The sequence below is a fragment of the Chiloscyllium plagiosum genome, unplaced genomic scaffold (genome assembly GCF_037043375.1).
Source record: "Chiloscyllium plagiosum isolate Xiang-an unplaced genomic scaffold, Cpla_swu_hap1 HiC_scaffold_10, whole genome shotgun sequence".
In the NCBI taxonomy this organism is placed as follows: domain Eukaryota; kingdom Metazoa; phylum Chordata; class Chondrichthyes; order Orectolobiformes; family Hemiscylliidae; genus Chiloscyllium; species Chiloscyllium plagiosum.
The window spans coordinates 18,408,588-18,430,910 of NW_028270148.1; the positions used below are offsets into that span (position 1 = coordinate 18,408,588).

Genomic DNA, 22,323 nt, shown 5'->3' on the forward strand with positions numbered 1-22,323 from the left:
AAGGTCTTCGAACCCAGGGTTTTTATTTTGAGGATCTGCTTCATATGAGGCAGTAAAGTTCTGATTTATTTTAAGTGCTATCACTCCATACCTGAGTGTTGATGAATCAGATCCTGGCTGATAAACTGTCATAAGTACTCTCCATTTCAATCACGAACCAGTGAAAGTGAAGCTGTTGTAACAGTGCGTTGTGTTATCACTCAACGACAGACAGGCTCCAGCATCTTTGAAGAGGGTGCAGTGGTGTTTGATCTAATTATGTCGACTCGACGCAGCAGGGCTCTGAGCTTCTGGAGTGTCACTGGCTGTTGGTGTGAGGGAGATGAGGGGAAGGGGAGGGAGGAGAAAGGAGGTAAGTGGGGAATCACATGAATACGAACCCTTTGCATCTAGCAGCAGTCTTACATTGTCACCCTGTGTTCCCACCCTCAATCCTATTGTTTCCATCCATTTCTCTCGATGTTTTACATTGTTTTGCATGTTGTCACACTGACACTGAAACTGCTGGTAAATATTGCATCCATTGGACAGTGGCGCATGTCTCTACCATGATGGTAGCTTATCCTGTCATTTACTTCGTGTGTAACATCTACAGCAGGAGTGTCATCCCTTTTATACAAGATCCTGCGCTTTGTAACAGAGGCAGTGCTAAGGTGCCACTTTCCTGACAGGACATTAAACCTAAGGCTGTATCTGCCCTGTCTTGTAGATAGAAATAAAAAAAAATCCCATTAGGGACACTTTAGGAGAAGAGCAGGGGAGTCACAGAATATATGGTTGTAAAAGAAAGCCATTCAGCCCATTGTGTCTGCACCAGCCTCTCCAGGTGAACAACATGATTTTAGGCCTTCCTCTGGCCCTTTCCTGGTAACTGTCCGTATTTTTCTACCATGTAATCATCCAACATCTTTTGATTACCTCAATTGAACTTGCCTCCATCATACTCCCAGGTAATGTTTTCCAGATCTGAACCACTCACATTTTTTTTTGTCACATGGTATTTGCTTCTCTTACAAATTATAATAAATCAAATCGAATCTTGTTCTCCATCCTTTCATAAGTGAGACCAGTTTCTCCTTACTTGCTCTGGCCAGACCCCTCATGGTTTTGTATGCTTCTATCAAGCTCCTCTTAGCCTTCTCCTTGCAAAGGTAGATAGTCCCAACTTCTGCAGTCTATCTTTGACATGCTGGCCAATGTCCATCCCTCATTCAACACCTAACAATGGGGTCATCCAGTCATTGTCACATTGCCTTTTGCAGGACCCTGCTGCTTGCAAATTCCTTGCATTTTCACCAGTGATTTTAAAAATATGTTTCACTAGATGTCATGCAGTTCAGGAAATTGTGAAAAGCAGTGTATAAATGCAAGCCTTTATTCTTTCAATGATGTAACATTTCAACTGGTTCACATGTTGAAATGAAATATCAATAACAACCTTAACCAGGTTCAGTGGTGAGGGTGGAATAAACAGTGTAGATTAAACAGTTTTTAATTCCCATTTATTGCCCATCCCTAGTTGCCCTTGAGAAGGTGGAGGTAGGCTGTCTTCTTGAAGTAATCCATTGGTGTAGGTACATCCACAATGTCATGGGGGGGGGGGGGGGGGGGGGCGGAGGGAGGGAGGAAGAGGAAGGTGAGCGGCTTGGAGGGAAATTTATATGAGGTAGTTGAAATAACGCCATTAAAGCCAGTGTCCCATAACTAAGTCCCCCCATTATATACTCATGCGTGACACTGACCCAGCTAGTACACATCCAGCTCCTAGAGTGAACAAAACCTTGCTGCTCCTTTTGCTTTTCCTGGTAATATTTTAAAAATTTTATTAAACAATAAACAGTTTACAAAGCAATTAACATTAACAGCTGTATGCAGAGAAACAGCAATTTTACAAGGGAGAGGAGTGGTAAAGCCAGGCCCCAAACCCCACCGTTCAACCAGTTTTCAGGGAAGTGAGGACAAACCTCAAAACCCACTTTCCATCATCACTAAACAGTCACAAGCCCATATAAGACAGTCCAATTACATAAAAAACAGTGCATACAATACAGACACCCCAATATAATCCAGCAAGCCACCCATCATTCCACCTTCCGGCTACTCTAAAGCTGCCCACCCCTACACCCCTTCTGGCCATGCTCCTGCTTTTTTTTTCTCACTCCTGTTCCCAATCCCAAACAGCCCCAATCAGAAACCTCGTGTTCTATGAGGGCCGCTTGGCTGACTTTGTTCCAGTCACTACAGTGGTGTTCCAAAGTATCTGCTGTCCTTGTGCCTTTACGTGGTAAAGACCAGGAGTCTGGAAGGTGCTGCTGAAGGGGGCTTGGTAAGTTGCTGCAGTGCATCTTGTAAGTGGTATTCACTGCTGTCACTGTGGATGGAGTAGTAGATGTAGTGCCAGTCAGGTGGGCTGCTTTGTCCTGGATGGTGTCAAACTTCTTGAGTGCACCCATTCCAGGTAAGTGGGGAGTATTCCAACACAACCCTGACTTGTGCCTTGGAGTTGGTGGGGTGAACAGGCTTTGGGGATTCAGGAGGTGACTTTCCTTGATCCAATAAGGTGGCATAGTGAGAGTTGATCGTGACTAAAAATGTGTTCCTTTTGTTTATTCAAATGAAATTCCAGTTGTTCAGCTGAAAATTTTAATCAGTGGTTGTTATGCTGTGAACTATATTTTGATCATGCCTTTAACAAATTATGTCCAAAAGTTCGATTCAAGGCAAACCCTCTATATTTGGAGAAGGGTTGCAGCTTTTGAGTTCCAGGGAAGCGATTATTTTGTAATTAATTGAATTTGCATAGTAAATGAGGCCTAATTAACATAATTCATTAATCCATTATCCCTAATGGCATGACAGTTATTCCATTCAACTTTCTTAAAGATAAGGTGAGCAATTTCTCAGTGTTATAAGGGAAGGTTTAGCAGCTAATTAACTGAATTTACATATGCAGATGAGGGGGTGTTTGGATGACCCGTTAATATGTTCTTTCTCACGCTTTGATGATTTATAGCCTCCTGGTTCAACTGAAACAAAGTCTTAAAGTATAACTAGGTTAATGGTTCCGTTTTTCAGCTGGAAATAGTTGTGGATATTTTAGAATTCACTATCATTCAGAGTGGAAGAGGTAGAGCTACTAGAGTCAAATCATGTGCAGTTACACGTCTGTGGAAATCAGGGAATCGCAGTGAGAGATACCCTGTTCTTCCGGAATCTATATGCCGTTAAGTGTCTCAGTGAAAAATCTGCAGGATTGTGGGACTTACCTGATTGATGACTACTAGAGATGTCAGGAGATGTTGCTGCTAGTCCATTCCAGTGAATGTGCTTTTTCATTGTGTGATAAGTCTTAAATGTCCACTGAGGTAAGCACAAAGGTCCTGTCTTCTGAACCTTGCCTTTCTCCTGAGGAATGGTGACTCTCAGGTTAAACTCACTGACAGTCGCCTCGCTCTCTTCTGCGAGAACAGCCCCACGGTCCTCTGGGACTGTGGCGACTTTATCTGAGTCTCAAATCCCACCAAACAGCCATTTTGGCAGTGAAAATTAGCATTTATAAGTGTGGTGACTGGGTATAATTGCAACATCTAAAAGACGTTTGGAGGGATATGGACCAGGAGCAGGCAGGCGGGACTAGTTTAGTTTGGGATTATGTTTGGCATGGACTGGTTGGACCGAAGGGTCTGTTTCCATGCCGTATGACTCTACGGTGCCCCATTCCTTCAATATTTAATCATTGTTTCAGTTAACAAGTTTTAAAAACTCCTTATTTCTGATTCTCATCTATCTCATGATCCGATATTTTGTTCCTCCACTTGTTTTAGCTTTCTTTACATGATTTGACAACAAGTTCACTATTTTGACTTCCTGGTTCAGACTCTGTACTGCTCATGAATAATTTTTCAGCCTCCTTATCGAGAGATAGCTAGACAGTTGCTCACCCTGTTTCAAGTGCCAAGTCCATCCCCCTGTCTACACACAGGCTACTGAGCTAAATGGCTCAGTTTGTGCAGGGTCCAGAGCAGAGAGACCCATTGAAAGTTAAAGGACATGTATAAGTGTACTGACCAGCTGAGGCACTGACAGGAAAACCCAAGCCAGTACATGTGTGACATGGAGAATACCAACACTTACCAACACTTACACAGGTCCAAATCTAGACAGCACAGCTTCACCAGAAGCAAAAGGTTTGATTATGCAGCAACAATGTCTCTACGTCCTCAGGAGGCTAAGGAAATTCTGCATATCCACAAGGACTCTGGCCAATTTTTATAGATGCATCACTGAAGGTATTCTATCTAGATGCATCACAGCTTGGTTTGGCAAACGCTTTTCCCAAGACCGCAAGAAACTACAGAGAGTCATGAATACAGCCCAGTCCATCGATCCATCTATACTTCCCACAAATTTGGGCAGGCAATGAACAGAAGCAAAGACCCCACCCACCCTGGTTATACTCTCTTCAGCCTCTTCCTTTGGGTGGAGGATATAAACGTTTGTCGACACGTACGAACAGGTTCAAGAACAGCTTGTTCCCCGCTCTTATTAGATTTCTGAAGGGACCTCTCAAATTTTAAATTTAAAGTTGATCACACTCTTAGTGCACAATCTCTGCAGCTGTATCATTGTATTCCTTGCTCTGTTCTATTATCCTGAAGCACTTTGGATGGTATGAGCTGCATGTACTGCACACAAAACAAAATCTTTCACTGTACCTAGGTACATGTGACAATAGTAAGTCAAATCAAATAAAAATTGGCTTGTCTTACCTTGAGCTTGGGAAGATTGAGAGGTGATCCATCTGATGTGCTTTGTATTGCTATGAGGATGTGACACTGAAGCTGTTTTCTCAGATGGAAAGGTCAGGAATGAGGGGACCATTATGTTAAAGTTAAAGCTGAGCCAAGTTTAAGAGGGAATATTAGAAAGCTGTTCTAATCAGAAAACCGTAGAAAGATCTGGAACTTGGTGCCCCAAACCTGTGAAGCTCCATGTCAATAGAAATGTGTCAAAGCCCATGGAGATGTGGGGTTTGTGAGATGCAAGACAGGCTTGAATAATCAAGTGAGGGAGCAGGCCAGAGGCCTGAATGGCCAGTTATTCCAGAGTTAAGGGTTTTGCATAATCTGACTATGGGGTAACAAAGTTCCCCTTCCACTGGGTGTCCGAATAATTAAGTAGAGAGGCCCTGTTGCTTTGCATTGCGTTAGCCATACTAAAGGTGCCAAATGGGAGAAAGTGAGGTCTGCAGATGCTGGAGATCAGAGTCGAGAGTGTGGTGCTGGAAAAGTACAGCAGGTCAGGCAGCATCCGAGCAGCAGGAGAATCGATGTTTTGGGCATAAGCCCTTCTCATGCTCCTTGGATGCTGCCTGACCTGCTGAGCTTTACCAGCACCAAACTCTCGACTAAGGGTGCCAAATGTTTGATGCTGAAGTGTGGGTTAAGTTGAGTCTTTCCCTCTGAGTGTGGTAGGCGGTGAGAATTTTCCTGGTATCACTGAAACAACCTTCCATTGTTTTCTCATCCTTTTCTTGCTTTCCATAAGCCAACCGCTGGTCCAGTGTAAGGTAAGCTTGGCAAAGCCTCTCCTTGAGGTGCACGGGACTCCCTGCCACCCTACATCGCTATGCTTCAGACAGAATGCTGGCAAGGTCCAGTTTGGAGGTGCTTTGTTACAGCCACATTCAAACAGTCCCTGAGCCCAAGTATTATTCTGTTAAGAGGTTTTAATTCCCTCTGGCCACGCTTCTGTGAGCGGCAAAGTTCCTTTCCACGTGGAGTTTGGAATTTCATTGGAATTTGATACCTTCACCTGATGAAATTAAACACTGCAAACGCTGGAAATAGTGTCAGAAAATGCTGGAAAAAGCTCATTGGCAATGGAGTGGAAGTGGGGAGGCAGCCTCTGTGAAGGGAGAAACGGAGCTCTCGGGTCAATGCTGGGTTGAATGTTCCTCCCTCCATTCTTGTTATAGCTCCCCTATCTCGGGGTTAATGGCCACAGCTGTGAGCCTGAAGGGGGTTTGCTTCACCTCTCTACAGTGACCACATTGTCAATTGCAATATCAGTTTCAGTATCACACTCAGTGTATCTCCCAACTTGAGGCATCTACAGTGGCTCCCATCTTTGCCTGAGAGGCTATCGGCTGGGCCACGGGAAGGGGTGTCTCAATACACTCAGGCCTGACTCAGAACTGAGGCCACAGTCAGCAACTCCTGGGGAAATTCCAATCCCACATTCCTTTCACCTCTCCCTCCTCAGCTGCTGCCAGACCTGCTGAGTTCTTCCAGCATTTTCTGTTTTGAAATGAAACTCAAATGGGTTTTCACATCGTGCATTTGAACCCAGGGTCATCTATTCTGCCCCTTACCCACCTCCACCCCAACCCCTCCCCGACCGTACACATCCGCAATGATGCATGATGAGGCTTGCATGGGCTGCAGCTGGATTTTGTTTCTCTGGACTCAGAGGTACAATGGCTTCTCGTTTAGGAGCTGCGAACTTGTTAGAAGGCAGGGAGTGTGGACTTAACACACTCAAGGAAGAAATAGAGACATTAGCAGCGCAGGGTTGTGAGGGGGTTCAGCAGCCCTCGATGCTAATAGACCGAGGCTGGCTAGCGAGCTCCAGGACAGTTCTTCAGTTCGCTGTATGTCTGGAGTGAATGCTGTGTGCGATATCCCCTCAAGTTCACATTCGGTTCATGTCACTAATGGCAGGGACCATCCTGATTGAAAAGGCTCTGTTCTGAGGTAGCCAGGGGACCAACACCTTCAGTAAGTGCATGTGGAATGTTGTGTATCCTCATCCTCAGGCCGTGAGACCAATTGAACGCTATGTTCACGGCCCCTTTGCAGCATCACCATTGATTCTTGCAGGTGATGAAGGCAGAAACTGAGGCATCAATCCATGGAGCAAAGGCAATGTCTAGCTTTTGGCATCATTACATCAGGCTGCATATCGACACCCTTTGTTTTTTATGTTTGCATGATGTTGGTGAACATGATCTTTACACCGAAACCGATGTAAAAAGGTAGCAGTGTTGACCAAAACCGTGTTATAGGGTATTTGGTACCACCTGACAGACCTCACTTTACCAGTTTCTCTCTCTCTGCCATTTTTCAGGTTCCCAGAGGCGGAGAGTGCTCCCAAGCCTGTCCCCTGATGCAGCATCTCCGGCCCGAAAACCGGTCAACAGCTCCGGGGTCCGCTGGATTGACCTTCGACCTGTGCAGAGGGGCCTGGCTGAACCGTTTGAGATCAAGGTCTACGAGATTGATGATGTGGAACGACTGCAGAGGAGGCGGGCAGCAGACAGCAAGGTTCATTGTTTCTCTCAAGATAGCCTGAAGCATCATCCCTATAATAGCTCCAATACCACACCCCTCTGTGATATTCAAATTCTCCAATGTTTGCTTGTGCAATTAAAAACATACAACCTCAGTCCTAACCTCCAATTTTCAGGGCAATTTCTAAATAACTTTTAGAAATTATTCAATCACAGGACATGTGCATCGCTGGCTGGGCCAGCTTTTCTTGCCCACCCCTAGTTGCCCTTGGGAAGGTGGTGGTGAGCTGCTTTCTTGAACCGCTGCAGTCCTTTACGGAGGCAGTTCCACGATTTTGACCCAGTGAGACTGAAGGAACGGCGATAATTTTCCAAGTCCTTAAGAGATTATCCACTCTGGTGGCAAAAAAACAGAAAGATAGATTGGGAAAGGGAGAGGTGCAATGAGACCTGGGTGCCCTTGGGCACCAGTCATTGAAGGTAAGCCTGCAGGTACAGCAGGCAGTAATGAAGGAGGATGAAACATTGGCCCTCATCGTGAGAGGTTTCGAGTACAGGAGCTGCAAATATACAGGGCCTTGGTGAAGCTACATCTGGAGTGTTGTGTGCAGTTTTGGTCTCCTTTATCTAAAGAAGGATGTGTTGGCTATTGCGGGAGTGCAAAGAAAGTTTCCCAGACTGAATCCTGGGATGGCAGGTAGAGACTGGATCGCTTAGGACTATGTTCACTGGAGTTTAGAAGAATGAGGGGAATCTCATAGAAAGCTGTAAAATTCTAACAGGATTAGACTGGGTAGATGCAGTAGGGACGTTCTCAATGACTGGGGTGGCCAGAACCAGAGATCAGAGTCTAAAGATAAGAGGTGGGTCTTTTAGGATAGAGATGAAAACTTTCTTCACCCAGACAGTGGTGGAGCCTGTGGAATTCTCTGCTGGTGAGGCCAAAACATTTAAGACTTTCAAGAAAGATGTAGATGTAGTTCTTGGGGCTAAAAGGATCAAAGGGCATGAGGAAAAAGCAGGGGCTGAGTTGGATAATTAATCATGACCATCTTGAATGGCAGAGCAGACGCAAAGGGCCGAATGGCCTACTCCTTCTCAGTCAGGAAGGTGAGAGTGGCTTGAAAGTGAACTTGAAATGGTGGAATTCCCATGTATCTGCTGTCTTTGTTCTTGTCCTTATGGTAGTGGTCATGAGTTTGAAAGGTGTTGTCCAAGGAGCTTCAAGGAGTTGTTGCAATGAATCTTGTAGATGGCACACACTGCTGCTGCTGTAGTGGAGGGACTGGATGTTTGTCAGTGTGGTGCCTGTCAATAAGGTTGCTCCGGCCTGGATGGTGTCAATCTTCTTGAGTGTTGTTGGAGCTGCACCCATCCAGGCAAGTTTTTTTTTAAATTTGCTCATGTGATAAGGATGTCACTGGCTAGGCCATCCCTAAATACCCAGAGGGCAGTTAAGAGTCAACCATGTTGCCATTCTTCAATCTCTTACCTTTTTATCTTTCCAACTTTTCTTGTTCATCTTTATTTTCATAGAATCCCTACAGTTTGAAGCAGGTCATTCAACCCATTGAGTCCACACCATCCTTTCGAGGAGACCCCCCCCCCCCCCCAACTCTATCCCCATACACTGTATTTCCCATGGCTAGCCCACCTAGCCTACACATCCTTGGACACTGTGCACAATTTAGCATGGCCAGTCCACCTAATCTGCATGACTGTGGACTATGGGAGGAAACCAGAGCACCCAGAGGAAACACACACAGACACTGGGAGAATGTGCAAACTCCACACAGACATTCAGGTGAGGGTGGAATTGAACTGGTTCCATGGCGCTGTGAGGCAGCAGTGCTAACCACTGAGCCACTGTACCACCCTATGCTACAGTACGTGAACCCTTCCCATCCTCTACTCAACTCTTTACTCCCCACAACAAGCTCCCTCAGGACAATGTTCAGAATGTGGAATATGCTCAAGGTCATGATGGGGTTTTCTGCTTGGGTTGAATTCAAGGAATTGAGGGAAAGCATTTGGCTGCAAGCCACTTTGTGTCATAGTGTAGTGTTCATCCCATTGAGTTCATGCCAATTCCCAATTGAGCAATCCAGTCTGACAGTCCCATTTCCCAATTCTACCCCAGTAACCCTGTTTATTTCCCTCAAGTGCCCATCAAATTTCATTTTGAAATCCTTCATCATCTTTGCTTCCACTACTCTTTTGCTGGTAAGTTCCAGTTTATTTAAGATTTTAAAAAAACCTTACCTCACATACTTCCTTGCATCTACCTTTTCCTTGCGGAACACCTGTACCTCCTTAGTCCCTGTCTGATTGTCTACTTTTCTCCCATCCTCAATTGCAAGTTGAACCATGGGCTTCCATTGGCTTGATCTCTACTAATGGGCTAAGTACTCAGTGGCTCACTCTGGCCTTCTGCAAGATGGCTGACCAGGAAAGTCTCCAGCTCTTACTGCCTGCCATCAGGTATACTGGAAGACTTTATAGGCTGACAGTTTGGCCACTTTATGAACACACCTTTCATGTCCTGGTGTGGGATTTGAACCTGGAGCTACTCGTCCAGAGTTAGCAATCTACCAACTGTGCCACAAGCCCTGCTCCCATCACTACCATCAGCTAACAGGAACAACCTTCCTTTGTCTATCTTATCTAAACCCCTGTTGTAAACTTGCACACCTCTTTGTCTTCCGTAAATTGTAACCCACACGCTAGCTAACCTCGCTCTTGGCTGCACGAGCCCACAATCTACTCCTGGCTGCAAGTGAAGGAATTCAACGTAAAAAAAAAACTATTGATATTCTTAATTCTAGTTGCGGGGATTTGTATGCTTCAACACAAAACTGAAGATATTGGAGCATCGACAGCAGAGGATCTCGGAGGTCAAAACCAAATATGACATACTGAAGAAGGAGCTGGAAGCCACTAAACAGCGCCTGATGCTGGATCCGAGCAAATGGATCAGTGAGTGTAAGTATTGCACTGAGCTTCCAGTCTCAACGATGTTCCTGCAGGATTGAGAAACCTGGAAAGAACACATTCCCAAGACATGATCCCTTGGTCAAGGAAGCGCAGTGATATTTCTCTGAGGAGAGGAGGAGCGAGATGCACATGTCCTGACACACAAGCAGATAGCTTGGCTTTAGTTTTAACCAGACAGAATGTCACCAGAAGAGAAGAGAGCATGATGCGTTTAAAAAATAAGGTCCTTTTACAGTGGCAGTGAAGAAACGGCAACACATTTCCAAGCAAGGATGGTGAGAGGCTAGGAGCAGGCCTGTCAGGAGGTGGTGCTTGCGCGGCCCCCTGTCCCTATAGGTGGTAAAGGTCAGGGGTTTGGAAAGACATTGGGTGGTTTGCTGCATTGAGGTTTGTAGATGGTGCACACTATAGGCCACCATACACCAGTGTTGGAGCTATGAATAACATCGACTATATTGTTGTACACAACTGGGGCATTGAACCTGGGACAGTCCTGTTTGATGTGTTCTAGATGCTGTAGGAAGAATAGAAAGGGAGACGAGAGAAGAGGGAGCAGCATTTTTGATTAAGGAAAACACTTCTGCTTTAATTAGAAAGGGAATTTCTGAGGGATTGTCCAGTGAAACGATATGGGTAGAAGTTAGAGATAAGAAAGGAATGATCACTCTGATGGGATTGTACTGTAGGCCCCTCAACAGTCAGAGGGAAATTGAAGAGCAAATACGTGGAGAGATTCTAGAAATATGTAAGAATAATAGGGTTGTTATGATAGGGGATTTTAAATTTCCAAACATTGACTGGGACTAGCATAGTGTTAAAGGCTTGGATGGTGAGGAATTTGTTAAATGTGTTCAAGAAAGCTTGCTTTATCAATTTGTAAGTGTACCTTACTGAGAAGGAGCAATACTTGACCTCTTTGGAAAGTGACTGAAGTGTTAGTTGGGGGACACTTTAGGACGAGTGATCATAATTCTGTTAGTTTTAAAGTAGTTTTGGAAGGGGATAAGCCTTCTATAAAACTTAAAGTTCTTAAGTGGAGTAAGGCAAATTTTAATGGGATGAGACAGGAACTTTCAAAGTTGATTGGAGTAGACTGTTCTCAGGTAAAGAGACGACTGACAAGGGGGAGACTTTCAAAAGTGTGCTAATGAGAGTTCAGAGGCAGTATGTCCCTGTTAGAGTGAAGGGTAAGGCTGGTAAGGGTAAGGCTGGTAAGGGTAAGGAATAAAGATATTGAAGTTCTAGTCAAGAATAAGAAAAAGTCATATATTAGGCATAGACAACTGAGATTAAATGAATTTTTTGAAAAGTATGAAGAGTATAGGGGCATTCCTAAGACGGAAATCAGGAGGGCAAAGAAGGGATTTACAATATCCTTGTCAAATAAGGTTATGGATAATCCAAAGAGATTTTACAAGTACATTCAGAGCAACTAGAGAGAGGATAGGGCCCCTTTAAGATCAATGAGGTTGTCTATTTATTGAACCTCACAAGATGTGAGAGGTACTAAGTCAGAGATGGGAAACCTTTTCATGTTGGAAGGCCGCATTATGTTAGTTGTAATCTAATAAGGCCACATCCAAGAAACTTCAATTATATATTCTTCAAAATTCACATTATTTTGTAAAAATCTAACTACTGTGTACTAACTAACCAAAAAAAAGAAAAAAATGTTAATTCTAAAGTTAACTAACCTTTTAATGACTTTGTTGTGACTGCTTTTTGTAGGAAAGCATTTGAATATTTGGTTGCAGCGTGGAGGTCTGCAGTTTTAGCTGATTCTCGAGATGGATACCCGTCATTTGTGACCTTAAGGCCGTCTTGATTTTGGTTAAGTAGGAGAATGTAGATTCGCAGCAATAAGTGGTTGAAAAGCAAGAAAGCATTTTTCGTGCATGGTGCAAAATTTGGATTCATTCAAAAGGCCACAGACAGTGGCCTGGAAGGCCGCAGGTTCCCACTCCTGTACCAAATCAATCATTTGGGTCACTTTTTAATGTGGAGAAAGAAACAGAGGCTAGAGAACTTAGAGACATAAATATTGATGTTTAGAAAACAGTTCACATTACAGAAGAGGTAGTTCTGGAGGTCTTAGAAAACATAACGTGGATAAATCTCCAGGATCTGATCAAGTGTATCCTAGGACATTGTGGGAAGTTAGGGAAGAAATTGCAGGGTCACTAGTAGAAATATTTATATCATATATAAATTAAGATGAGATGCAAGAGGAGTGGTGAGGAGGTAATGTTGTGCCTTTCTTTAAGAAAGGCTGTAAGGAGAAGCCAGAGAACTATAAACCTATGAGTCTGATGTCACTAGTGGGTAAATTGTTGGAGGAGATTCTAAAAGATAGGATTTACTTACATTAGGAGAGGCAAGGAATGTTTAGAGATAGTCAGCATGGCTTTGTGCGAGGGAGATTGTGTCTGACAAACTTGATTGAGTTTCTTGAGGAAGTAACCAAAAAGATTGATGGCAGACTGGTAGACATTGTTTACATGAAGTTGAGGGTGTGGTGCTGAAAAAGCACAGCAGGTCAGGCAGCATCCGAGGAGCAGGAGAATCGATGTTTTTGGGCATAAGCCCTTCATCAGGAAATGTTGCTGATGAAGTGTCACTTATGCCTGAAACGTTGATTCTCCTGCTCCTCGGATGCTGCCTGACCTGCTGTGCTTTTTCAGCACCACACTCTTGACTCTAATCTCCAGCAATGCCGTCCTCACTTTCTACTATGTCGTTTACATGGACTTAAGCAAAGCCTAATTAGTAAAGTTAGATCATGTGGGATTCAGGGTAAGCTTGCCAACTGGATACAAAATTGGCTTGATGATAGAGACAGAGGCTGGTGATGATGGAAGGTTGTATTTCAGACTGGAGGCCTGTGACCAGCGGTGTTCCACGGGAATTGGTACTGGGTCCTCTTTTGTTTCTCATTTATATAAACGAGGTGGATGAGAATATAGGAGGCATGTTTAGTAAGCTTGCGGATGACACCAACATTAGTGGTAAAGTAGACAGTGAAGAAGATTAGGCAGCATCCGAGGAGCAGAAAAATCAACATTTCGGGCCAGAACCCTTCATCAGGAAAAGGGCTCTGGCCTGAAACGTCGATTCTCCTGCTCCTCGGATGCTGCCTGACGTGCTGTGCTTTTCCAGCACCCCAATCTCAACTCTGATCTCCAGCATCTGCAGACCTCACTGTCTCCTAGTGAAGAAGATTATCTAAGAGTACAAGGAGATCTTCATCAATTGGGTCCATGGGCTAAGGAGTGGCAAATAGAGTTTGATTTGTGTAAATGTGAGGTATTGCATTTGGTAAAACAAACAAGAGCAGGACTTATACAATTAATTGTCGGACCCTGGCTGTGCTGCAGGACAGAGAGACCTCGGGGTTTAGGTATTTAATTCTTTTAAATTTGTGTCACATGTAGACGAGTGGTTAAGAAGGCATTTTGCATACTTCTCTTCATTGATCAGACCTTCAGATATAGGAGTTGGGAAGTTGTAGACGTTGTGCGGGACATTGATAAGGCCTCTTCTGGAATATTGTGTCCAGTTCTGGTCACCCAGTTATAGGAAAGATATTATTAAGAGGAGAGGGTTCAGAAAAGACTTACCAGGATGTTGGCAGGAATGGAGGGTTTGAGTTTCAAAAATAGATTGGGCAGGCTGGGACGTTTTTCACTGGAACAGAGGAGGTTGAGGAATGACCTTATAGAGGTTTATAAAATCATGAGGGACATAGGTCAGGTGAATAGCAAGGGTCTTTTCCCTAGGACAGAAAGGTTCAAAACGAAGCGGCATACTTTGAAGGTGACAGGAGAAAGATTTAAAAAGGACATGAGGGACAATGTTTTTACACAGTGTGGTTCGTGTGTGGAATGAGCTGCTAGAGGTGGATGCAGGTACAGTTACAATGTTTAAAAGACATTTGGATAAGTACGTGAATAGGAAAGGTTTGGAGGGATATGGGCCAGGAGCAGGCAGGTGGGACTACTTTAGTTTGGGAACATGGTGGGTGTGGACTAGTTTTCCAAAGGGTTTGTCTCTGTGCTGTAAGACTCTATAACATAACAAACATATAATGTAGATATTGACAACTTGCAAACAGGCCATTCGGCCTCACCAATCCATGTCAGCATTTAGCTTCCCAAAGCACAATTCTCAACTTAAACTGTCAACATACTTGTTTCCTCAGCCATTAACTGCAAATGTCTGTAAAATCCACTGGTAAATTGAGGTTATCATGAAGATCCCACCTTCTCAACTTCTCCCCTTATCTGAGGTATGGTGACCCTCAGGTTAAACGCACACCAGTTGTTTCTCTGGGAACTGTGGCAACTTTACATAATCTAATGGGGTTCCCAGTCAATTTGGACGTGTTTATTAATGTAATACAGAAGGGTCCAGAGGGACATTACTTTTCACACACAGGATGGTGAGTGTCTGGAACAAGCTGCCAGATGTAGTGGTGGAAGCGAGTACAATTTTGTCATTTAAGAAACATTTGGACAAGTACAAGGATGGGAGAGGAATGGAGGGATATGGACCAAACGCAGGCGAATGAATTGTGAAATAAAAACCAAAAGAGCTGCGGATGCTGTAAATCAGAAATAAAAACAGAAGTTGCTGGTAAAGCTCAGCAGGTCTGGCAGCATGTCTGAAGAGACATCAAGAGTTAACGTTTCGGATCCAGTGACCCTTCCTCAGAACACGTTAACTTTGATTTCCCTTCACAGATGCGATCAGACCTTCTAAGATTAATTGTGAAAACTGGGCAGCACGGACAAGTCAGGCCAAAGGGCCTGTTTCCATGCTGTAAACCTCAATGACTCTATAACTGATAACACAGGGAAAACGGCAGAATGTATGACGCAGTCAGGCAATGTTCTTAACCCGTCTGACCCCAATTAAATGTTCTGCTCTGAATGTCTTGTCTTGATCTCTTTCCACAGTCGATCTGGATCAAGGTTTCGAGGTTGACTCGCTGGAATATCTGGAAGCTCTAGAGTGTATTACCGAGCGGCTGGAACACCGGGTCAACTTCTGCAAAGCCCACCTCATGATGATCACATGCTTCGACATCGCCTGTGGGAGGCGCTAGCGAGGCTGGGCGAGTGAGTGCTCATGGCAGAGGAGGACATCGGAGAAGAAGGAGGATTACAAAAAAAAACACCCAAAGATACCAGGAAGAGGATGACGGAGGCGTGAAGTGTGCAGCATGTACGCGAAATGAGTTTTGTTTCTCTCAACAGCAGAATGTACACAGAAGGATGGAAAAGAATGAGTGGAGGGGATGAATATTGGAGCGTGAGAATGTTCACTCTTCCATCAGATTGTCAAAGCACTTTGAGGAACTTTTGCTATGTTGTAAATAGGAACCACTTGCTCCAGTTCCCCTTTATTCACTGGGTTGGGTGGGTGATAGTGGTTGGGAGGGGGAATGAAGGGCTGTTGCTAAGAAATTCATAATGATATACAGAAGGACAATAAGTGCCTTGTAAACTTTATTATATTATATTATCCAAAATCTTACATGGACGCATTATTGTACAGTTGGTGCTAGATGATGAATGTTTCACCGTGCTGTTATAGAGGCAGTATCCATTTTGTAAACCAAACTTACACCTATACTCCATCCCAAACCAGCATTCTCCCCAAGCTTGGCGGTAACGTGGAATTCGATTGCAGGCAGGGGACAATACCAGTGATCTTGCTTACCTTATGGGTCCACGGAAGAATATTTCATAACATTTTGAACCAATTTTGACTGATGCTACATGGTAGTCCTCTTTTTATATCAAGGTTTGGCGAACTGTAAAGGGCGTCGTTGTGTGGAGTTGAGTTTTCAAGAATCAGTGGAACTACATTGAACAAAAATTAAAAAATAATGTTTCAGTAAAGGATGAAATCAAGGTTGTTTTACTCGGTGTTTTAACTACTTGCTGTTTTTAAGTAACTTTGTATCTAGAGAGTAGGTCAGTAGTCAGGAAGCAGCACATTATTAAAGTGAATGTCTTTTACTAATGATGAATAGACCACTCAGGGCCACAATGATGCCTCTCAGGCAGATCCCTGCTAGCTTTGTACAATTTAAGACCAGTTCAAAAGCACGTATGGACATCTTTATTATTGCTGGTTGTGGGATCATTTTACAAGATAAACACACACACACACATACACACATACACACACACACACACACTATAAATGTAACCCAGCTTCTCCTACGTTCTGTACACGCGAGTGAACTTGCAAGCAGTGCATATTTAGTGCTGTTACTGGAAGAGCGTTTCCATCATCTTTGTAGGCCACTCGGCCACCTCACCTCCTCCTGCCTCCTTCTGAACCTGCTCTGCTGGCCATGGCAGTTCCAAATGTTTGACACCATTAACCCGCAGCTCCAGAATCCTGGTTAGCTTTAACCAACCAACAGTGTGCATCTTGAAATCTCATTAGAGTGTCGTTTGTTGACGATGAAACTCAAATTATTTGTGATGAGGCTGCAAGGCAAAATTTGTCCAGTCTCTGTCCGGGCTGGCAATGGTCCTGCTAAGGAAGCAATGACATCGGTGGATATTGTACAGAAAATCTGCCACCATCATGCAATACTGCTTTGGGTTCTTCACATGCTGGAATTACAGTAGAGGTTTGGATGGGATACAACTGACCTAAACCCTGATGGAATGTGTTGAAGCAAGAGGTTCAGAGAAGCTGATTAATGGAATTGGCATCTTTCTAATTCTGGCTTGGATAATCTGGCATTTAACAAGGAAGTCTCTGAGGTAAACTAAACTAAATTCTGGGAAGCTTGTTGTGAAAATAAAAGTCCCCTCTTGTTTTCCATGTGTTCTGTCTGGCTGCTTAAATTGAATTACTGCTATTTTAAACCAACTACTCATCAGTAAAGCAAACATTAGAGCTTAGGCCATGGTAAAAGGCTACAATACTATCTCCATTTTCAAATCAGACTCCATCCCCATTGCTTTGTCTCTGGCTGCAGCACAGTAACTTCCATCCAGTTCTTAATTTGTGGAAAATCAGTTGCACTGACCTCATTACCGTGTACCCAAATGTAACATTTAGCCTGCGCTACCCCCAGACCCAACGCCAGCTTCTGCTGGTTACAGTGCGAAACTGACTGGAACCCGAGAGAGCTTTGCAAAGCATGAGTTGGAAATAATGTTCACATTTAAGTATGTCTGTCTCCATTTCAATACTATACCACGGTGGCATACTTAAAAGGGCTTCAGTTAAATGATAAATTCACACAACAATGGCAGATGACAGATTGCTAGATGGAGATTAAAAGGTTACAACCCCATACCCACCAGCCCCTCCCCTCCCTCGGCCTCAACATTCGACCTGAGTTAATATAGCAAACAGGTCAGGGATGTGGCACACACAGTTCTGGGTTCATCAGTTTTATGGCGGGTGATTATTTTATTGCTCTTTCCTTCCACAAAGGACACGATTAAAAGAGCAAACACGGTGCTGAAGTAAGCTAATCATTGCCAGATATGGCCACAGGGTCAAAACACTTCACACCTGTTGTCACCTGGAGCAAGGGCTTTTCCTGAGGAGTCCACAATCCCTCAGGGAGTTTCTACACCCAAGGAATGAGTGAGACTGAGCTTGGTGTTTGTCTGCCTGAGAAGCACATTGCGTCTGTGTGGTCATTCTCAAAGTTGTGCATTATATTTTCCAGATATTTGTCTCTTTAATGGTGCTTGTGGCAGCTTTAGCTCTGAATGTTTATAAGTCAAACTCTTTTTCTTTTGACTTAAATTAATCCCACACTTCGAGCTGCTGCCTAACACATCTTCGTCATGTTATGTATGAAGGACATAATTTATTTATGAACTCAGGATGCTCTTGTTTTATAAAGTTGCTTGTATTTTGTAATTTATTTACACATCACGATAAGAAGCTAACCAGTGCTAACTATGCATTGTTATGTACAGTCGCCTGATCCACATTGTATTACCTTTGTTCCAGCTTGGTTTCCTTTGCATTGTAATCTTGGACGTGTCAGAACAGTTGAGGCTTGCTGTTTACCTAACCCCCTTTGTATAAAATGTGTACCATAGTCAAATATTGTAGCCTGGTATTGTGAATAAACATTATATTTTACATCCTGTTAAAAACAAGATGTCACTTGCTCGTTGAAACAAGGTGATGCTGTTTACATTGGAATAAGCTGCAAATGTCACTGACTGCCACATCCACTTTATTACCCATCCTGCCATCTGAAATACCTATCTCACTGCCTGGCACACCCATCCCATTGGCATGCCCATCCATCTGACATGCCAGTCTTGCTTCCACCAACTTACACCATATTCCTTGTGAGGTAATCTAGAATGATGAGTTATAGTTTTAGGATAAGAGGTAGTAGATTTAAAGCAGAGACGAGGAGAAAGTATTTCTCTCAGAGGGTAATGAATCTGTAGAATTTGTGCATGGTGGATGCCAAGGTGCAGAATAAGTTTAAGGAACAGCGTGGTAGGTTTTTAATTAATAATGGATTGAGGGCTAGGGAGAGAGGGCACGAAAGTGTGGTTGATGAGATAAGAAAAAGCACATGAGGTTTAAAAAACTGAAATCAGACAGGGGTCCTGAGCGATATAAAGGAAGCAAGAAAGAACTTGAACAAGGAATTGTGAGTGCTAAAAGGGGCCATGGAATGTCCTTGACAAGAAGGATTAAGGAGAATCCCAAGGTATTTTATACATATATTTGGAGCAAGAGAGTAGAAAGGGAAAGGGTAGGTCCTTTAAGGACTGAGGGAATTTATACCAGAGGAAGTGGCTGGGGTCCTTTATGAGTACTTCACATTCATATTCACCAAGGAGAAGGGATGAATGATGGTAAGATTAAGGGAAGGGTATGTTGATATCAGAGCACATCAGTTTTAGATGGAGGTGGTACTGAGTGTCTTGAAAAAATTAAGTTAGCTAAGTGCCCAAGGCGTGATGAGGTCAATCTTAGGATACTGAAGGAGGCAAGAGAGGAGATTACTGGGGTCTTGACAGCGAGCTTTGTATTGTCTTTAGCCACAGTGATAATCCAGGAAATGATAGGCCAGTGAGCCTTACATCAGTGATTGGGAAATCATTAGAGAAGACTTAGGGAAAATATTTACTCACATTTGAAAAAGAATAAGATTTATGAACAGTCAGCATGGCTTTGTCTCTCAAATGTGATTGAGCTTTTTGAGGAAGTGACAAAGATGATTGAGGAGAGAAGGGCAGTGGATGTTGACTATCTGGATTTAATGAAAACATTTGGCAAGGTCTTTCATGCTAGGCTGGTCCATGAGATTAACTGAAATGGGATCCAAGATTAGGTGGCAAATTGGAATAAAAATTGACTTGGTCGTAGACACTTTGGGTAGTTTTGGGGGTGGGGAGAGGGGTGTGTTTTTCTGACTGGTGGCATTCCACAAGGATCAGTGCTGAGGACCTTTGAGGTAAATAATATAGAGTCATAGAGATGTACAGCATGGAAACAGACCCTAAAGCATACCAAACGCCTTCTTCACTATCCTATCTACCTGCGACTCCACTTTCAAGGAGCTATGAACCTGCACTCCAAGGTCTCTTTGTTCAGCAACACACCCTAGGACCTTACTATTAAGTGTATAAGTCCTGTTAAGATTTGCTTTCCCAAAATGCAGCACCTCACATTTATCTGAATTAAACTCCATCTGCCACTTCTCAGCCCATTGGCCCATCTGGTCAAGATCCTGTTGTAATCTGAGGTAACCCTCTTCACTGTCCACTACACCTCCAATTTTGGTGTCATCTGCAAACTTACTAACTGTACCTCATGGTCACATCCAAATCATTTATTTAAATGACAAAAAGTAGAGGACCCAGCACCGATCCTTGTGGCACTCCACTGGTCACAGGCCTCCAGTCTGAAAAACAATCCTATGTAAATAATTTGGATGAAAATATGGATGATCTGATTAATACGTTTGCAGACTAAACACAAATTGGTAGAGTTGTGGATAACGAGGAAAGTTAGCAAAGGAAACAGCAGGATCTCGATCAGTTGCAATGTTGGGTGAAGAGATGGCAGATGGAGTTTAATCCAGACAAGTGTGTTATGATGCGTTTTGGGAGATCAAATGCAAGAGGGAAATATACGTCAATGGCAGACCCTCAGGATCATTTATGTACAGAGGGATCCTTGAGTGCAAATCCATTGCTCCCTGAAAGTGGCCACACAGATGAATAAGGTGATAAAGAAGGCACAGCCTGCGTTCACGAGTTGGGGCATTGATATTAAAGCTGAAAATGTGTTGCTGGAAAAGCGCAGCAGGTCAGGCAGCATCCAGGGAGGAAGAGAGCTTCTTCAAGGAAGGCATCCTTGTAAGAGGATTCGCAGTAGGTTAAAATCTTCTAGGAGAAAGTGAGGACTGCAGATGCTGGAGATCAGAGCTGAAAATGTGTTGCTGGAAAAGTGCAGCAGGTCAGGCAGCATCCCTGACCTGCTGCGCTTTTCCAGCAACACATTTTCCGCGTTGATATTAAAATCAGCAAATCATATTGCAGCTGGATAGAACTTCAGGCAAGCCACATTTTCAGAATTGTGTGCAATTCTAGTTGCCACACTGTAGTAAAGAATGTGAAGGCTTTGGAGAGGGTGCAAAAGAGATTTACCAGGATGTTGTCTGGATTGGAATGTGTTAGCTATAAGGAGAGGTTTGATAAACATGGATCGTTCTCGCTAGAACATCAGAGGCTGAGGTGTGGAGAGGTGATGAGATAAAAGTATATAAAAGTATGAGAGGCATGGATAGGGTGGATAGACTTTGTTCCAGGATGGAAATGTCAAATACTAGATGGCATAGGTTTAAGGTGAGGGGCGGGGGGGGGGGGGTGGCAAGTTTAAAGGAGATGTGTGAGGCACACCTTTTTTACCCAGAGGGTGGTAGGTACCTGGAAATGCTGCCAGGGAGGTGGCAGAGACAGATTTATAGCAATGTTTAAGAGGCATTTAGGTAGACACATGAACAGGCCGGGAATAGAGGACTATGGGAAGAGATGGCCAAGTGTTATTATCGCTGGACTGTTAATCCAGAGACCCAGATAATGTTCCAGGGACCTGGGTTTGAATACCCTGTGGCAAATGGTGGAATTCACTTTCGTTTTGAAAAAAAAAAATCTGGAATTAGGAGTGTAATGAAACCATTATTGATTGTAATCTAGTCTAGTTCACTAATGTCCTTTTGGGAAGGAAACTGCTATCCTTATGTGGTATGGACTACAAGTGACTCCAGCCCCACAGCAATGTGGCTGACTCTTAACTTGCCATCTCTTGCTCCTATTTCTTATGTTGTTTGCCTGAGGTTGTACGAAGACAGAGGGTACAAATTTAAGGTAACTGGTAAAACAACCAGATCAGGAGAAGTGTTTATTTTTTACGCAATGAGTCATTGTGAATTGGAATTTACTGCCTGGAAAGGTGGGTCTGAGAGGGAACTCAATAAATTCCTAAAAGTGGGGGGGGGGGGGGGGGGGGGGGGGGGAATTAAGTGAGGGACAAAGGGAGTGGGACTAATTGGACAACTCTTTTAAAGTACCAGCACAGGCTGAATGGCCTGGGCTGTAAGATCACTTCTCCGCTGTATTTCTCTTACTACCTCTTCAGTGTACATGAGATCTGTCTGCATTTGCATCGCCTCCTCCACCATCCCCATACTCCAAATAATATTAAAACATTCAGATGCTTTGCTCGGTCAAATACCTTTTGAGGTACATTTTGCAATTTCTTTCCTCCCTCTTGACAATTTTAGGTTAGAATCCCCACAGTATGGAAACAAGCCCTTCAGCCCAACAAGTCCACACCGACCCTCCGAAGAGCAACCCACCCTACACTTACCCCTGACTAATGCATCTGACACTATGGGCAAATTAACATGGCCAATTTACCCTGACCTGCATATCTTGGTCAGTGGGAGGAAACCGGAGCACCCGGAGGAAACCCACGCAGACACGGGGAGAACATGCAAACTCCACACAGACTGT

The 22,323-nt window shown here is 43.8% G+C and overlaps 1 protein-coding gene across 1 annotated transcript in view; it reads left to right on the top strand.

The window, feature by feature from the left end:
• Positions 1-18,426, top strand: part of kif26ba (kinesin family member 26Ba) — a 366,177-nt gene extending 347,751 nt beyond the window's left edge. Inside the window, exons 13-15 of the mRNA XM_087991166.1 lie at positions 7,129-7,325; positions 10,117-10,273; positions 15,241-18,426. Of these exons, the coding sequence (XP_087847292.1) occupies positions 7,129-7,325; positions 10,117-10,273; positions 15,241-15,389 (503 nt within the window). The 3' untranslated portion in view covers positions 15,390-18,426. The remainder of the gene's footprint in view (positions 1-7,128; positions 7,326-10,116; positions 10,274-15,240) is intronic.
• Positions 18,427-22,323: the final 3,897 nt, after the last annotated feature.